The following is an 18,972-nucleotide window of genomic DNA, read 5'->3' on the forward strand; positions in this document are numbered from 1 at the left end:
TAACTAAGATGAAACGGTCTTAGGAATTCTCCAAGTGTTAAATTCTTATTCAGATTAGTTATGTTTGTCAACAATTTACTGAAATTTAAGAAGTAAGAGAAGAAAACGGCTACCTAACCCCAACAGTTACTGCTCAGTGGAAAAGGACAGCAAGGGCACCTGCAAGTAAAAGAACTGGATCAATATTAACGCGATTTTCATTTCATGCTTCCCCAGCTCCAGAGAGCCGACAATATACTCTGATTATGTGAACTGCCTCAGAGTAACACAGAGAAGGTTATTAGAGCAAGAGGTGGGAATGGAATGCACTCTTTATATTGACAGGCCTGCTAATAGAGTATACTGATTTTCACAGACAGGCAATGCATTTTTACAATTTGGTTCTGACAGCAAAAATGGAATTTCATTTATTCCTAATTCAAAATATTCATATGTAAGCGATATTTTTTAGAGCGGACCAACAAAGGGGACATTCATAAACAGCGTTTTTAAACAGAAAAATTTCAATTAAAAAGAGGCAAAATATTATTGAATTTCAGTGCAGCACTGCACAAGATGAAATGTTAATCTTAATGGAGTAAATGTGGAAAAATGCATTCTACGCTCTTAAAAGCAAAGTTGTTAGACCATATTTTAAGAATGCACGTGATGGTAAATGAAGGCTCTTTCTGCATTTTAGACTGGATTTTAGTTGGGCAGGATTTTCATTAGTTGGGGAGCTTTGTTAAATACTTAAAATATGAATCCATTATATTAAAAATCATGTTTTACTTGTGGAAAAAGGGTAAAACGTAGAAAAGTTGGGCCAGTTCAGAAATCTCTAGGTAACATGAAGAGTGACGAGGAAGCATGATCTGTCTTGGTGACTGTCTTGTGTGCAGTGGTTGGTCCCTATATCAGCAGATGCTTTGAAAAAGACTAGCAGGAAATATACCAAAATGCCCCAGATAGCCGTCTTTACGTGTACGTGGGGCAGGGGATGGACGGACAGTGGGTGACTATCTCCCTGTTTTAAAACTTTTTTTAAAAAGCATGCTCTAGATTTTCTACAATGACTATATGTCTCTGATTCTTTAGGGAAGGGCGGGTGGGCAGCTCACCGGTGTCAAGAGGGGCAGAAGGCAGACGAGTAGCAGGATGGAAGGAGGAACTTTTCGAGGCCACTAGAATGAAGGAAGAGGCCCCCAGCCACCCTGAGGCAGGGCTGAGGTGGTGGGGAGGTTTCCTCTGGAGGGGAAGGCACTGCCTGGGAACTCGCTTGATTTTCCTTTTTAGGGGCTGTCATAAATTTCAATGTGGAAAAATTACTTTAGAACTGTGGGATTAGGAGGTATGGGGACAGGAGACTTTGGAGGGGTAAGCAATGGCTCAGAGATAAGGAAGGAAGAGACAACTAACAGAAGAGACAACTAACAGAAATTTCTCCTTAGTTATTAAAAAAAGGGCTTATCTAAGAGATAGTGCTGAAATAGGTTTAAAAATATGAAAACAACTTAAACTACAGTTTTATAAATGACCAGGAAGACACACCTTAGTTCATCTGTATTGATGTATCTTTCTGGTGATAGACTGGAAGAGTAAGTCAGAATTTAAAAAATCTTCAAACTGCGCAGATGTCAATTGATGCCCTTGCAGTTTAAAAATTCCAAATGTGTCTACAGGAACATGCTGCCGTAGTGAGAGGCGCCTGTCTGGCTGTGCTTCAGCTCCGTCTCCCGCCTATTAGTTAGCATGCCACTTGAGTTTCATGGCCTGCCATCTCCCCAAACAGGGACCCTTAAATGGCTCCCCAATATGGCCCCACACGACCTCTCCCGCCCCACTGTTAGATAACCTGCCTGCACTGTCCTGTGCTCTGTCATCTAGAACCCACCTTCTGTCCCTCCACACATGAGGCTGTGTTGTGCTGTCCCTGTCCCCAAAGGCCCCCCACCCGACTGAGTTGGGAAGATCCTCATGCACCCTTTCAAGTTCAGCTAAAGTTTATTTCTTTACTTAGGGCCACCTTCACTGAGCTCCTATGGCATATTTAATATACCTTGATTAGATATTTATCATACCATATTGTAATTACTGAGAGGTGCAATTGTGTATACACCTCATCAAAAATTAGTCTAAAAGAATAGAAGCATGATTATGAGCAGTGGTCTAAACTAGATCTGCTCTGCCAGGCAACGCCTCTGTTAATTTCATCAGTGCTTTATATTTAACAGCCTCTGATGCACTATGTGAAAAGAAGGGACAAACATATAAAAACATACTTCAGATTGCTTCTCAGCATTCTGGCTGAGATCAAATGTAAAAACATATTTCATAATTTGAAATGTCACATTTATAACCTATTCCATGAATACCCCATCCGTCAAAGCTGCTATCTAAAATGATAATGGTGTGTTTAAAACACTAGGTATATACCTTGAAATTAATCATCAATTAAGGAAAAAAGAGTGACTAGGTATTCAGAATTTATTACCGTGCGGCTTCAAATAGAATAGACAGAAGACACATTACTGTTCCTGCCCTCAAGAGGCTTTCGTTTCATATGAGGATATGAAATACCCAAATCCAGAATACTTTCTGAAGCCTTTACAACGTGGTCTGTAGGCACTCGAGGAGCAAGTGAGGGGCCCTGCCGGCTCCAGGCCCTTGTGGAATTTCTGTACCTTCCTCTGCCCACACTTCCTGCTCTGATAAATTCCTCGTCTTCTGTCAAGACCCGTCCTAAGTAATGGCCCTTGGAAGCCCACCAGGTCCCCCAGGCTGAGTGAGCCCCTCCCATCCCGCGCTTCCTCCTGAGCCGCTACCTCCCTCGGCAGCCGCTTCTCAGGCTAGGCTCCACTGACCACCTGTCCTGGCAATTCTTCACAGCTGGGGAAGGCCCTGTCCTGTCTTTCCTCTCTCGATCTGCTAGGTGCTGGCAGCAGCCCCCAAAGCCGCGATAACTGCAGTGTCTCCAGACATCGCCAAATGCCTCCCAGGGGACGCCACCCCTAACCAGGAGAGGACCTCTGTGTTGGACCGCGTGTGGTTAGAGGGCAGAAAATCCCTCCCACTCTCTCAAGCCGGAGTCGAGCACGTGCATGGCATATGGTAGTTATTCAATAAATGCTTTTAAATTAATAAAGGGACTTGATTCCTCGGGATCTGGTTGGTGCCTACCAGCTGGATCTTTAGCATAAAAATGGGTGACTTTTTAGAATATTTATTAATATGAAATTGCTATGTAGTATCTGTAAAATGATATTTTATAATATTTTGTAATTTGGCCTTTATATAAGCCACTTTAATTATTTTATGAGATTGTAAAATCCACAATGTGAAGAAAAGGCTATAAACCTGGCACCAGAAATGGCTGACAGGGGTTTCTCTGCAGCTCTTCCTTTCTCTCCCTCTCTAAAAAAATGACATCTATAGCTTTCCAGTAATTATTCTAGCCAAAATCAGATGACCTATTTCATTCCAAATATCGGGATTCAATTAATAATATACTAACATGAAATTATCAATGAACAAAAACACACAAAACATTTACTGGAGTCTCTATGTAATGCAAGAAATGAAGTAAAAAAATCAAATCATCTTTTTCAAATGTTATAATACTTCAAACTATTAAAAAATGACATCAGATAATCAGCTAGTCCTTTCTCAACAACCGTCTAGCTGCATTAGTAATTTTTACTCTCAGTGCTTTTCTTATCTCCTGATGACCGAAGTAGCCCAAAGGATCGGATTCCGGGTTCATTATGGACTGCTTTTCCACTCGTCAAGGTCATGTCTTGATGGCTTCACAAGCTTAGGTGAATCAGGTGCTAAGCAGACGCATCTCCAAGGACCCTCGGAAGGCTCTCATTTGCAGTCCTCAGCATATCTGATTGTTTATTGCCAAAGAAGTGACTGATTAACTTTGTCATCTCTCCTCCGTGTTTTTATTTCTGGCTGGAGCTGCCTGGCCTCTGCTGCACCGCCTGCTCAGACCTATTTAAGATGATGTCTTTGATCACAGACGTGGAGAAGCTTGTGGTCTTGGGCTCTGGCGAAATACTGTCCCACCACGATTTCATGGAAGGAAATCAGAGGCCTGCACGATAACTGACAGTAGACACAGACTGCCAAAACTTGCCAAGCTTTTGTACTAGTCTATGTCACTAGTATTTTCATGGGCCAGAAGTCATCTCGGTTATATTTTAATACATATACAACATGCTAAACCCTCCTTTTCCAATCAGTTCCTCATTAACTAATTTACGCTGAAGAATAAAACACCACAGGTCAGAAAAGTATGTGTCTGTGGGTCTAAAATGAGTTTATGAGCTTTGAAATGTTTTTCTTATATTCTTCTGCTATGTTCTATAACATTCCTGGTAATCAATAAAATTTGCACTTCTATGAGATTTTGCTATTAGAAAAGACTTAAATAACATTTTCAGTGCATGCAAATTTAGAACACTAACTATCAGGAAAAATCACATGCCTCCAGGCTTTTATTAGTCACATCCCAACACCAGAGGCTGAAAGTATATCAAATCACACCGAATCTTTTGCACATGACAACCTCATTAATTATTCACCTCATTAGTATTACTAAAAGGCATGAAAATCTCCATTGGTGTTAAGGGTATTTTCTAACAGAAAAAGGCAAACCAAAAGTTTTACTAACGAAATCTAAGGGAAATCTGTTCAAAGTAAATATGAAATAAAACATTTTCCTTCATGACTCTTGAAATTCTATCTAATTCTGACTGCTTATTTAAAAGGAAGCATTGTTAATACATTTTGTTTTAAGGTTCCAATTAAATGGCTTGAAAATAATGTTATGAGGTTCAAATTATGGCTAGATATGCCTGCCTATCACATGAAAGTTTAAACATAATTTAATCTGAAGGGTTTGCCTGACTTTAGGATATCAAGAAAAGCAAGTCACTCAAAACATTTTTTATTAAAACATGAAGTCTGCTAACTCAGGTTCGCTTTTCTCACCAGCCAATTTTTCAAACATTATACTGCACAGACGGCCTTGAGCAGGCATTCAATCCCAGGGATTGTTCTGATGGCCATGTAAATATTCCCTGCTTAAGTAATTTACTATTCTTCCTCCCACTTCTGCTACTTATTTAAAGTTTGGAAAACTGTGATCACTTATCCAAATACCTAGCTATACTGAAAGTTCCATCCATAAAACATTCTTTTGTTCCTAAAATATTTTTGTTGCTATCATGTAGATGAATTTTGACCAAAGTTGACAGCAATTTCTGTGCATTTAATGCTTACTTTCGAGGCAGAATTTAGCAATAAGGAAATGGAAATGCCATAATTGTTTAAAATAGAGGGAAGAAAAAGTTGTATTTCGATTTGCCCTGGAAGCCCACACGGAATGTGTTGGTTTCTGCTAAAGATACAGCCTTTATCGAGTCTACCCAACAACACCAAACACTCAGTCCTTTGGATGTGTGCACACTGCCAAGTTTCGAGATCCTGGAACACATTTAAATGTTGAACGGTGGGCAGAGAGTTGCCTGGATGATGGGCTGAGAGCTTTTTTACTTTTAGATGGATGTTCTGGCAATATGTACACAAAAGCTTTCTTTAAAATACATGAAATTGGTTTTCAATGAAAATTAAAATTTTCAGCATCTATTTTTATGGAATGAAGTGCTCTGGAATAACTACTGGTATTTTCTTGCTATTTCAGAGAAGTCCCTAGACTTCGCTGGGTCCATGAAGAGGCTGGACGAGGTCTACCCTACATTTTTCTCTTAGTGGTTTGAATTTCTCCCTCCTCGGAGTAGAGTTTGCTACAGGGAGGGCTTTCCACTCACCCTCTGCTCACCCTCCCAATTTGGCTCAAACTCCCTCCTCAGTTTGGAAAGTGCACAGTGTGAACCGTGACGCTGGCCAGGAGAGTCTAGGACTATGCTGCTCTCCGCTGCCCTCGGGCTCTGACCTGCCAACCCTGGGCAGGCCTAGCTCAGGCATGCAGGGCTTTCCTGGCCGTGCTGGGGCCTTTGTTCTGGAGATGCAGAGGACAAGGGCGGACGCCTATTTTCTTTTACCAAAAAACCCAAAGCACCAAGTGGCCCCAGAGAGATAAGAGCACAGGCTCTGGACACATCGCTGGCCATGCCACACTTCAGAAGACACCCTTGAGGACTTGTAGGGGCTATTACTGCCTACACCTCGTACCTCCTTCAAAATGAGACTATTCTTTTTTCTGTAGATACACTAATGATAGTTACTAAATTATTAAAATATGACTTTCAGGCTTTCTCAAAAAGATTTCAAATTTGTTTCTGATAGGCTCTGACACTGGTTAACAATGGAAAATTTTTACAAATTAAATGTACAAATTATAGTATATGCTTTTATAAAGAAACAAACAAACAAAAATAACAACCCATTTTCTAACAGAAATTCCCTCCTCTTGGAAAAAGCAAACTGTAGAATGTAAAATATAATATAATGTGGCTCTTTAAAGTGTTTGGTGACTTGGTATCACTCATAACATCACAGTAGCCTAAACCCTGTTGGAATTTGTCTCTAGATGGTGCTCATTTCACTTGAGATAAATTCAGGATGAATTGGTGAAAGAATCTAAATTGTAAGTGAGATGAAATTTTAGTAACTTTAAGTTCATATTATGATGCATGCCACTACTAAGTAGATATTTCTAAGAACCTTTCAACAGAGCACAAAGGTAGCACAAAGATTCAGATGCATGAAATCCTTAGGTGTGGAAATCCTTCGGGGGTCTTTTGAGTTGCTTAAAGGACTCCCTTATATTACAGGCCACCCACTATATAATTTTTTCCCAACATATTTTGTTTTTCTGCATAGTTACTTTTACTAAATAAAGTTACTTTGCAACTTTTATCTCAGGTATAAGACGTTGATAGGAAATCCTCATGTGTTGACTAAATGACAGTTTCAGCCTTACTAAAAGTTACATCAATTAATAGCTTACTGGGACAACAAATTTTAAAAGTTTTCCACATTTTGTCCTTTCATTAGGACAACACATTTTCCCTGCTCAATCCCTCAAGAACATGAATGTTATTACCTGATATAAACTATGGTAAATTTTCAAACACATGGCTTACATATTACTCCCAAATAAATGAAAATTAACATGATAGAGAAAACAAATACTTCTAAGAACAAAAATAGTTAATAAAAATATATGGACAGTGCTCACTACTGGAATTTTTGGAGCATGTATGGTTTATGAAATTTTCTTATGAGCAATAAAAATTAAACTTGTTAGAACACTTATAATTGGGTAAAGAGATGAAATATTCCTATGTATATTTCTTGATGGACAAGAACCTAAAGTAGTGTTATTTTTACTAAAGTTAAAAAAAATTTTGATATTGTGTTTTTACTATACGTTTTCTAAAGGACAACTAAGACTACACTCCTACTGCAGTGTGAGAACTGAGGATATCTTCAATGTGTGACAGTCTTTTTCAAACCTCACTTGCAACCACTGAGGAACTGGATTTAAATGAGTAGACAGTAACTGGATTGCTCTCTCTCTCTCTTTTTGATGAAAAAGACTAGAATAGACTAGGATTAAATAGAAAGTATCGTGTGATGAGAGCATTGAGAAAACATTTGTCTCAGTTATTTACAAGTATGTGCATGCACATGTGTACATGTGTGTGACTACACACAGTTATTCATTAAAGTATCTAAGTCTAAGCACAAGATTACAATGTGACATTTATTTCTCACCTTGAGTCTTGGTCACTAAAGGCTGAAGAAGAAATGGATTTTACCCTTGCTTATAGGCTGTACGAGAGGGACACTGGGTAACTATAGTTATGTGGAGTGTTTTAATCTATTAAAAACGGTTGAACGGTCTAAACATATCTAGTGTAGGAAACAGTGGGTCGATTAATTGTAACATAAATGATGCAGAAGAATAAAGCAAAACAACATTTTTCCGATTCATGGCATGCAGCATTTCAAGTACTATAAAAGAGCTTCTCAGCCACAGGGAGGCAGCTCACATACACAAAGCCTTGGTGTGAGAGGCATCAGCACTGACCATATTCTACTGCAGCTTTGAGCAGGGCTTCGGCATGAGTGGACCCGAATGCGTTACGAACAAATCGTCTCCTTCGACGCAGATCATCTTCCCAGTAATCCAAACGCCAGAAATCATGCAGTTGGCTAAGAATGGGAAAATAAAGAAATGGAATCACTCTTAATAAAATACACGGCTAGACATGTGTTTTTTCATAAAATTAAAGCTTTTATCTCTTTGACCTCTTTGGGAAATTAAGGCTGTTTTTGAGATATCTGGTCCATATATGTTTCCTATACAAATGAACAAAACTTAAAATGCCATTCCAATATTTTAGGCATTATAATACTAGCTCTGCTTTCTTTACAACGTTCTTCCTTCTACTAAAAACATTAATCATAGGGAGTTTAGTAAAAACTGTGCCATCAAATTACATGTGCAAATGCACAGTGTGCTTTCTTTCACCCTGTTTATAACAAGGCTTGTAAATTACAGGATAGAACTCACTACAAATAGTTTGCAGTTTAATGACCAGGGTCTCTTAGCAGACTGAATTAAGAAGTATAAAATATTGCCCACTTTAATTTGGTGGAACAATGATTAAAATAATGTGCTGAAATATTCATTGAAATAATTCCCCACTGCCCACAGCAACCTGAGAAAAGTGCAATTTTATCCATTATTAATAATCCTGAATTAGAACTGCAAAAAATTCCAGTATGTGGTAATTGTCTTGGTAAATTATTATTCTAACACTCCCCGAGTCCTTGGATGATTTTAGAGCTTTCAGCTAATATACACCGTTAACAACCAGGCTGTCATTGGGTAACACTGTCTTTTTCATTATAAACCAACATTAAAAATCCATGAGATATTTCAGACACTACTGAAATGTTCTTTATATATCCAATTGAACATTTGATGATAACGTTTTTAAGTTTAATTTCAATAAACACTGGTGATAAGTGCCATTGCTACACAAGTCTGCTTTCTGTACATAGTTATTTGGAGCAATATACTCAAAAGATAATGTCCTTATTTTCCTGAGCAGCACTATTCATAAAAACATATAAACTGCTTTTATGGAAGATTTTATTTTTTACTTTTTGTTGGAGGAAAATATATTAGAGTAATTTCTGATTAAAGCAAGAACTGAATGTTTTCCTCATTGTATCCCTAGCACAATACCTGGCACATAGTATGTTTTTAATAAATATTTAATGAGTTAATTAAAGCAATTTTTTACTTAGAAAGTTCTATGGACATGAACAGTCATAGAGAACAATGATTTAATTTTGAAAAACATTTTTGATTTTATGGGGTATATAATTTTATTTTACATAATTTAATTATAAAATAACACAGTAAAGAACATGCAAAAAGAATGATAAAATTACCAGCATTTGAAGAACATTTTAATATATTTATTTCTCTATAACTCAGAGAAAATCTTTCAAATAATAATCACCTCACGCATACCTGGTAGAAGCAGTGTGTCTCTGTCACTAACTTAATATACGATCATGTATATCCTTGAAAATAGAGATTGATCTCAGTGGTTAAAGAAAGGACACTAAAATCTTGCTATAACATCATTTCCCAATGCTATCAGGTTTTCTTTTAGAGTAGGTTAAAATTAAGTAATTGAATTCACCAGAAGAGCCCAGAGAGGTAAAGCCATTTTGAATGTCCCCGGTATACTTCCTTTTCCCTATTCCTCCTGTTAGTACAAATAAAAATCCTGGACATTATATATATACATCAAACAAAAGACTCTCAAAAGAGAGAAGAAGGCAGGCCAGCTGGGAGCCCTGTAGCCTGAGGAGCACCATGCTGGTGAGTCTCAAGGCTGTCTTGTTCCTTCATATATTCCAGAGCTGGAGCTGAAGAAGGCAACCACCTGGACACACCAAGATAGGCAGGCAGAAGAAAGCCTGCTTTCTTTAGACAATGACTGCTGTGCTCCAGAGAAACCCACAGAAAAACTGCAGCTCCACCCACCCTGTCCATAGCAAAGAACAAGGGGGGAGTCTAGACGTGCACCTAAAACTGTGGTGAGCTCTCTGGACGCTCCCACTGAGGTGGTGTCAGAGAAGACCCAATGGGGAGCCTGGGCTTTCATCCCAGCCAAGAGGTAACCCGGTCCTCCTCCCACAGAGTCAGTGCAGACCATGTGGGGGCCTGGATTTCACTGCCACACAGCAGGCAGGTGCACGTCCACCTCCGTCCACCTGGGGTGGAGTGAGGAGGAGCAGAGAGTCGGGACTTTCACCCCCGACCAAAGTAATGAGGCCCCCCCACTCTTGGCAAACACTGCTGAGGAGCCTCCTCTACTACTTGGTTGTCACGGGAGGCCAAGTGGAAAGCATGGACGTCTATCTCCTCCTGGCAATAACATGGCCTCCTGGCAGAACAAAGCCAAAGAAAGCCAACAAAGACAGAAGGTCTAAATAATATTCCAAATCTCAGAGTATAATAAGAAAATGCCCAGCTTCAATAAAAAATTCACTAAGAAATGGGAAGACCTCAAACTGAATGAAACATGACAGTGTCAACACCAAGATGACAGGGAAGTCAGAATTATCTGACAAAGATTTTAAAGCAAACATAATAAAAATGATTGAATGAGCAATTATGAACATGCTTGGAAAAAAACACACACACAAAAAAACAAAAATAGAAAGCTTCAGCAAAGAAACAGAATATATAAAGAAGCCCCAAATGGAAATTTTAAAACTGAAAAAATATAATAACCGCAAGTTTAGTGGATGGGTTCAACAGCAGAATGAAGGGTAAAGAAAAAAGAATTGGTGAACTGGAAGAAAGAACATTAATAATAATAATAAAAACAAACCCAATCAGAACAAGAAAGAAAGGAGACTGAAACAAAAGCAAAAACAAAAACACTGATAGAGCATCAGGGAATTGTGGGACTATAACAAAAATATAACTGTGTGTAACTGGAATCCTGGAAGGAAAGGAGAAAGAGGGCAGGGCTGAAATGAAATAGTTCCTGAAGAAATAATGGCTGAGTACTTCCCAAATGTGACAAAACACATAAATGTATAGATTTAAGAAGCTGACTACATCCCAAACAGACAAACTTAAAGAAATCCACACCAAGACACATCATAACTAAACTTCTGAAAATTAAAGAAAAAAAAAAATCTTAAAAGCAGTCAAGAGAAAATGATTACCTACAGAGGCAAAACAATGAGAATGACAACATTTTCTTATAGACACTATGTTAGCTAGAAGGAAATGGCACAATATCTTTTAAATGCTGAAAGAAAATACCTCTTGACCTAGAATCTTATACCTAGTGAAAATAATCTTCAGGAAATAAGGGGGTATCAAGACATTTTAAGGAATAAGGAAACTAAGACTATTTGTTACCATCAAATCTAGTCTAAAAAGATTGGCTAGAGGAAATTCTACATATAGAAATGATGAAAGAAGGAACACTGGAACATCAGGAAGTAAGTAACAAAACAGCAGAACATTGATAAATATAATAGGCTTTACTTTTCCTCTGACTTATCTAAATTATGTTTGGTAGTTGAAGCAAAAACTAGAATACTGTCTGATGTGGTTCTAAGTGCATGTAGAAGAAATATTTAGGAGACTTATAAATGGGGGAAAGAAATGGGGAAGAGTAAAGGAATATAAAGAGAAGTAAGTTTTTCTACTTCTTTGGAACCAATATAAATGACAATACTAGTAGAATGTGATAAGTTGTGGATATGGATACAATGTAATACCTAGAACAATTACTAAAAAAGTGATACAAAGAGATATATTAAAAAATACTACAGATTAACCAAAATGGATTTCTAAAAAAGTGTTCATCTAACCCAGAGGAAGATGGGAAAAACAAAACATGGAAATCAAGAACAGATAGAACAAATAGAAAAAAAAAAAATGCTGCTACAAGAATGCTATCTACAGTAAGCTTACCTCAAATATAATTGATATAGACAGGTTGAAAGTAAAAGAATGGGAAAAGATATACCTTCCAAACATGGTCAAAGAGAAGCAGAAGTGGTTATTTTGATGTTAGATAAAAATATATTTCAGAGAAAATAAAATTATTGGAGACAGAGAGGGACATTACATAATATAAAAGGATCACTCCATCAAGAAGACTTAGTGATCTTAAATGTGTACGCATTCAACAATAGAGCTGCAAAATACATGAAGCAAAAACTGATAGAATTGAAAGGAAAGGAGAATAATTGATAACTATAGCTGGATACTTCAACACTCCTCTTTAAATAATTACTAGAATACCTAGACAGAAAATCAGAAAGGATAGGGAAGAACTCAATACTACCACCAACCAACACTTATAGAACACTCCACCTAGAGACAGCAAAATGCACATCACATACCCAGACCACCCTGGGTCATGAAACAAACCTAAAAAAATTAAGATACTGAAAACTCATAGAATGTTTTCTAACCAAAATGGAATAAATGTAGATATTTTTAACAGAAAGACAACAGGAAATCGCCAAACACTTGGAAACTAAATTACACAGTTCTAAACAATCCATGATTCAAGAAAGAATTCTCAAAGAAAATTTAAAGAATACATTTAAACAGAATGAAAATAAAAATACAAAACATCAACATTTGTGGGACACAGGTAAAGCAGTGCTGAGAGGGAAATCTGTAGCACCAAAGAAAAGAGAAATGTCTCTAATCAACAGTGTAAGCTTTTACCTTAAAAACCTAGAAAAAGAAAAGCAAAATAAACTCAAAGCAAGTAAGGAAGTAAATAATAAAGACCAAAGAGAAATCAATGAAATTAAAAAACAATGAAACAATAAACAATAGAGAAAAATCAATGCAACAAAGAGCTCCTCATTTTAAAAGTTCAATAACATTGACAAGGCTCTAACAAGACTCAAAGAAAAGAAAAGAAAAGAGAAAACACAAATGCTCAATGCCAGGAATGAAATGGGGGATATCACCACAGATCCTGATGCCATCATATGACAAGAAGGGAACACAATGAAGATCTGCACAAAAAAATGTTACAACACAAGACAATAGGACCAATTCCTTGAGAAACAAAGACTAGACTGAATCATCTCCCACAAAGATAGGTTCAAGTCATAAAACCTGTCCTGTGGGTACGTCAAAGATCCTATTTAGATGAGGCCACATGATCAGATGGACGTTCATCCAACATGACTGGAATCCCCATAAGGAGTGAAATCTAGGCAAGAGGAGGCTGACCGAGCAGGAGGAGAAGCCCCAGGAGGTGGCAGAAAGATATACGGCCCTGTGGTGGAGGCAGAGAGTGACTGCCACAAGCCATGGCCTAAATGTGCAGACTTTGGAGGAGGCACAGCCGCCAAGACCTTGGTTTTGGACTTCTACCCTCTAAACTGTGAGCCAGTCAATTCCTGTTGCTGAAGCCAACTGCTCTGTGGTATTTGTCATGGCAGCCCTGACAAACTAAATCTTCATCCAATATGAAATGGATCACCTAGTAGCTCCGTAACTATTAAGGAAATTGAACTCATCATTTAAATCTTCAAAAAAACAAATCCCCTGGCTCAGATAGTTTCACTGGAAAATTCTACCACACATTTAAAGAGGAATCAACACAATTCTATACAATCTCTTCAAGAAAAAAGACAAGGAGGAAACATTTCCCAATTAATTTTATAGGTAATATCACTGATACCGAAACTAGACTAAGTTACACATACACACACACACATACATACACACAATCACATACCATGACTAAATGGGTTTATTCCAGGGATGCAAGGTTGGTTCAATATTTTTTAAAAAATCAATATACTAACAGCTAAAGAAGAAAAATCACATGCTCATATTAATTGATGCAGAAAGGCATTTGACAAAATTCCACTCTCATTCATGATAAAAACATTCAGAAAAACAGGACTAAAGAGAAATTTCCTTGACTTGATAAAGAACATGTGCAAAATATCTAGAGTTAACATTACAGCTAACATTACATCTAATGGTGAAAGACTGACTGCTTTCCCTCCCTAAAATTGGGAACAAAGCAAGGAGATCTGCTCTGACACTCTTCTTCAGCACAGAACTGGAAATTCTAGTCAATGCAGTAAGGTGAGAGAGAGAAATAAAAAGGAAGCCATGCCCCTGGAAGGTGCTGCAAGGGCTGCTGAGGGCAGAAGCAGGGAAGGTGAAGCTGCAGGAGTTCCTAAGAGGTGAGCTATACACGCTCATAGGGCCCTCTGCAGGAATAGTAAAGTAATATTTTTTTTTTTTTAAAGATTTATTTTTATTTATTTAATTCCCCTCCCCTCCCCCGGTTGTCTGTTTTCTGTGTCTTTTTGCTGCGTCTTGTTTCTTTGTCTGCTTCTGTTGTCGTCAGCGGCACGGGAAGTGTGGGCGGCGCTATTCCTCGGCAGGCTGCTCCCTCCTTCGCGCTGCGCGGCTCTCCTTATGGGTGCACTCCTTGCGTGTGGGGCTTCCCTACGCGGGGGACACCCCTGTGTAGCACGGCACTCCTTGCGCACATCAGCACTGCGCGTGGGCCAGCTCCACATGGGTCAAGGAGGCCCGGGGCTTGAACCGCGGACCTCCCATGTGGTAGACGGACGCCCTAACCACTGGGCCAAAGTCCGTTTCCCAGTAAAGTAATATTTTGCACCTCCTGTGGACCCCAGGATCAACAGAGAGGATGAATTTTATATTCACCCTTATATTTTTAAAACCTCCCAGAAATACAGAAAAACATTTCCTTTGAGAATTTCTGGTTATGGGACTTGTACATTTTTTCCCTAAAATTTCAGATATCTGCTTTCCTACATGACTGATTGCATAGAGCGCACCCTCTACTAAAAAGAAATATGTGGTTATTTATCCATCACTAAGCCATAGATGAGCTTTATGGGTCCACAAAAGTCCTGAACGGTATGCAAAATTTTTTGAGATCTGTACATACATATTTTAGGGGGAGAGATTGTTTCTAATTCAAAAATGTTTAGAAATATTGTTCCAGAGTATATAAATAATTCTCCCATTGCTTAATCTCCCATTGCTTCTATGATTTGCTGGTAGACAGTATGGTGCAGCACTAGATAAAAATCATTAGGGAAGTGGATGTGGATCAAGCAATTGGGCTCCCGTTAACCATATAGGAAGTCCAGAGTTTAATACCCAAGGCCTCCTGGTGAAGGCACGCTGGCCCACGTGGCGAGGTGGCCCATTCGAAATGCTGGCCTGTGCAGAGTGCTGCCCCGTGCAGGAGTGCTTGCCCATGTGGACACCTGACACAGCAAGATGATGCAACAAAGAGAGAGACAGAGAAGAGACAATAAGAGACGCAGCAGACCAGGGAGCTGAGGTGGCGCAAGAGAATGATCGCCTCTCTCCCACTCCGGAAGGTCCCAGGATCAGTTCCCAGAGCCGCCTAATGAGAATATAAGCAGACACAGGAACACACAGTGAATGGACACAGAGAGCAGACAATGGATGGAGGGGGGAGAAATAAAATAAAAATAAATCTAAAAAAAAAAAAAGAATCATTAGAGGTTTGGCTTCTGGTGGAACGAGATGCCCACAAAAGGGATGTGCTCCAACAATGTTATTTCTGGCATCTCAGCACTCCAGGAAACTGTCATGCCACTGACTGTTCAAACGCCTGTTCATTTACTTCCCTCCCTTCTTCCTTCGCGCTTTCATTCCAAGAAATACTCTCTGAGCTCCGTTTTTGTGCGAGGCAGTGTTGGCGTGGAAACAAAGCTCTGCTTCTGCCAGTGGCATTCCAGCAGCAAGTGCTCCGTCTTCTCACCCCCACTTGCATCTTCTTGTTTTCCCGTGGAAACTCGTCACTAGGTAGATGGTTTCTTTAACCACGTGTGCTGCCCTTTACCCCTTCTCTCTGACCTGTCTCGACGTGATAAACTAGACTTGCCATGCTCTCCCACGGCACGTCAGTCACTCCAGAACAAAACGATAAAGGAGCCTACTCCTCCATCAAAACGTGCACCTGCTCCCTCGAGGCCTGCTCAGGTGAGGAGAGTTTGACGGCCCTGGAGTTTTTTTCACTCTCTGAGGCTGGTTTGCAAGCATTTCTTTCCCTGAACGAGGGCTCCTGTCCGAGCAGCCCCAGGCGGTCGTGCCCACAGTGGCTGGGTGTGTGTGCACGCGTGCTTTTGGGTTTGCTGCCGTACGGCAGGCACAATCACATACACGGTCTCTCCAGTGATGCCAACTAGCGGGTGAACGTGGAATCAGATGCTTCCAGACACTTTTTTGGTCTTCAGAGTTTTGTTTGTGCATCTGATGACAGAATTTTCAAACCATTGAGTAGCATATGTATGTTTTGTTTGTCAGTTTGGCTTGAAGAGTTCAATATTATGTAAAAGAGCTTAAGGTCCATAAGTAATCAGCCAGTAATTAATGAGCAGAAGATTCCCCGCTAGGCTGTTATGATAACTAATGTTACTACTGATGTAACTGTGCCTGTTAAATGGAATTTGTTATTTTAGCATAAATAGGGTCTGTGAGTGCTTAACAATTTTCCTCAATGAAATTTTTAGTAATTACATTTTCAATTTATGATAATGTATTTTATTTTCTTTCCTTCCCATCACAGTGGAGTGGTTTCATAAGCTAGGGGGGTAGGAAAACTGAATTTAAGTAAAAAAGCACAACGCAAGTGTTAATCGGGTATTTGGTAACAAAAACTATCCCATGGCACAATCAGACAAAGGAGTGAAAGGAACAAAGGAAGCGTATTAAACACACACATCAAGTACAGTGGAGACTGAATTTCCCCTTGGCCAAAGAACTGGTGGTGATCGCTGAGGTTAGAACATCTGTGCAAGACTTCGAATCCCACCTACTTCAAATCAAAACAGAGACTGGCCGAAGGACTGACACTTGGACTGGGGCCCCTCTCCACTGGGCACCGTGCAGAACTGCACTACATCTCTGCAATTAGGCATGGCTCTGTGGCTTCTGAAGCCAGTGGAATGTGAGGAGCGAGCCACTTCCAGACAAATCTTTAAGCCTGCTCTACAATTAGCTGTGCTCCCTGTCCCTCACTGGAGACTCAAGAAAGCACGCAGTGGCATGGAGTTCCTGCCACTGGCGAGGGACTGCGAGGAGCAGAGCTCCCTTGCACCCCCGGGCCGGGCAAGGGGCACGAGAAAGGAGTGTTCTTCTGCCGAACCACTGGGCCGTAGAGGCTGCGTGCCAGTGCATCCCATCCAGCTGGAGGAGGGAGACCAGTACTGATTGCAGATGCACCAACAGTTCCTGACAGTCTGGTGCTCCGGCAACCTGACTCAACACTACACATGTGTTACTGTTTGCTCTTCGTAAATGCAGTGAGGCAAGTAGGCCAGTGCGCCACGACAGACGAAGAGGGCGGCAGAGTGGGAGTGAGCAGTGTGCCGAGGTCGAGCCCTGGCACGCTGCAGAGCAGGTCCTTGCTCTCAGGCCGAGTTCCTCGCTTTTGCCCCTGTCTCCATCTGTACAGAGAGCAAACGAGAAAGCGGGTGCTCCTGAGGACGTTACATGGGATTTTTCCTGCTTCCCTGGAGCCGGAACTTCCAACCCTGAATGACCAGTGGCAATGATGTGTTAGGTGGAGGGCTGCGCATGGATGCTCCTTCGTTTAGTCAGAAATAGTTACCGAAGAGCTACCTGGAGTGGAGCCCAGGTACGATGCTGCAGGTATGCATGGATGAACATGATATAATAATATAATTGATTATAATGTAATGATATAATAATGCATGTCACACTGATATAATAAGTTGAGAGATGAAATATTTAGCAAGTGCTAAGGAACGAGAGGAGATACAGCAATGAAAACGGGGCTCGCTTACAGCCTGGGTGACTGTGCGGGTACAGGTGACAGCATGCCGGGAAGCACTGTTAACACACAGCCGACCAGACCAACTCTGCAAACACGGACACTTTTCAGTTTCCTTCCATGCGAAAAACCGTTAGCCTCTTCACAAGCAAGTCTGAGTGACAGGCACATGTGTAGCTCGGCGCCACATGCGTGTGTACTGGTCTCGTGTGCATGTATCTGACGCAGAGTACCTGAAGCCGGGGCCCCTCTCCCCACCGCCTGCTTTCACCCCTCCCCCCCATGTAATTAGGGCTGTGCATTACATCTGATCATTCAAGTTTCAGACTGGTCCTGCTGATGAGGCTCCGGCCCTCTGCCTGCAGCACGTCAGGGTGGGGAGAGCTGAGCCCGCGTCCTTGGCTCAGGCTTTCCGGGAGGAGGGATGCCTCGGACCCACTGTGGGGTCCACTTTCATTGTTGCTGGCTGGAGCATTGATTCCATGCGTGCCCGTGGGACGATGATTCCTGGCAAACCCTCTGAGATATTCTGGATTCTCACTAGAGGGAGATAGTGGTTGAGGAAAGTATCGGAACTGAGCAGGATTCCCAGCAAACCATAATGAGGTTCAAGGTGAAAAAACAGTGAGCAGTGCTAAAGTGCAGGTTAGGTCGCACCAGCTACTTTTTAATGAAGAAGTCTTGTTTGCAACCAAATCAAATAGCTACAGACATGAAAAAGGCAATGGATAGGAAAATACGGCTGTGGAAAATTTTGCTGGCAGCATGGAACGTTCTTTTGAGTGGAGGTCTGCTGCAGCAGGCTCCTCCCTTGCCAGCTTCTGCTACCATCTGCCTTCCTATTCCTGATTGTTTACTGTAATGGCCTTGCATTTTTTTCTTGGTATCACTTTTGCACCTAACTCACTTTTTTTTTTCTCAAAAAGGGAAAAGGATGGCAAAAATACGATAATAGAACCTCAGTCACATAACATGAGAAGTAAAACCTTCTGGCGTAAACCGTTAGCTTACTCACACTGAACGTTGGAACACCGTATTGTTTATCAGCTGTTTTATAGGGGAGTCTATTTATACCATCCAGATGCATGTATGTTTGACAAAGGACAGAACA

The 18,972-nt window shown here is 40.4% G+C and overlaps 1 protein-coding gene across 6 annotated transcripts in view; it reads right to left on the reverse strand.

Annotated features, from left to right (window-relative positions):
- The window catches only part of NBEA (neurobeachin), a 579,373-nt gene that overhangs the window by 200,482 nt on the left and 359,919 nt on the right, over positions 1–18,972 (reverse strand). For all 6 annotated transcript variants that reach the window (XM_071208160.1, XM_071208159.1, XM_071208158.1 and 3 more), the window contains exon 38: positions 8,045–8,169. In XM_071208160.1, coding sequence (XP_071064261.1) covers positions 8,045–8,169 — 125 coding nt within the window. The remainder of the gene's footprint in view (positions 1–8,044; positions 8,170–18,972) is intronic.

The sequence above is a fragment of the Dasypus novemcinctus genome, chromosome 15, assembly GCF_030445035.2.
Source record: "Dasypus novemcinctus isolate mDasNov1 chromosome 15, mDasNov1.1.hap2, whole genome shotgun sequence".
In the NCBI taxonomy this organism is placed as follows: domain Eukaryota; kingdom Metazoa; phylum Chordata; class Mammalia; order Cingulata; family Dasypodidae; genus Dasypus; species Dasypus novemcinctus.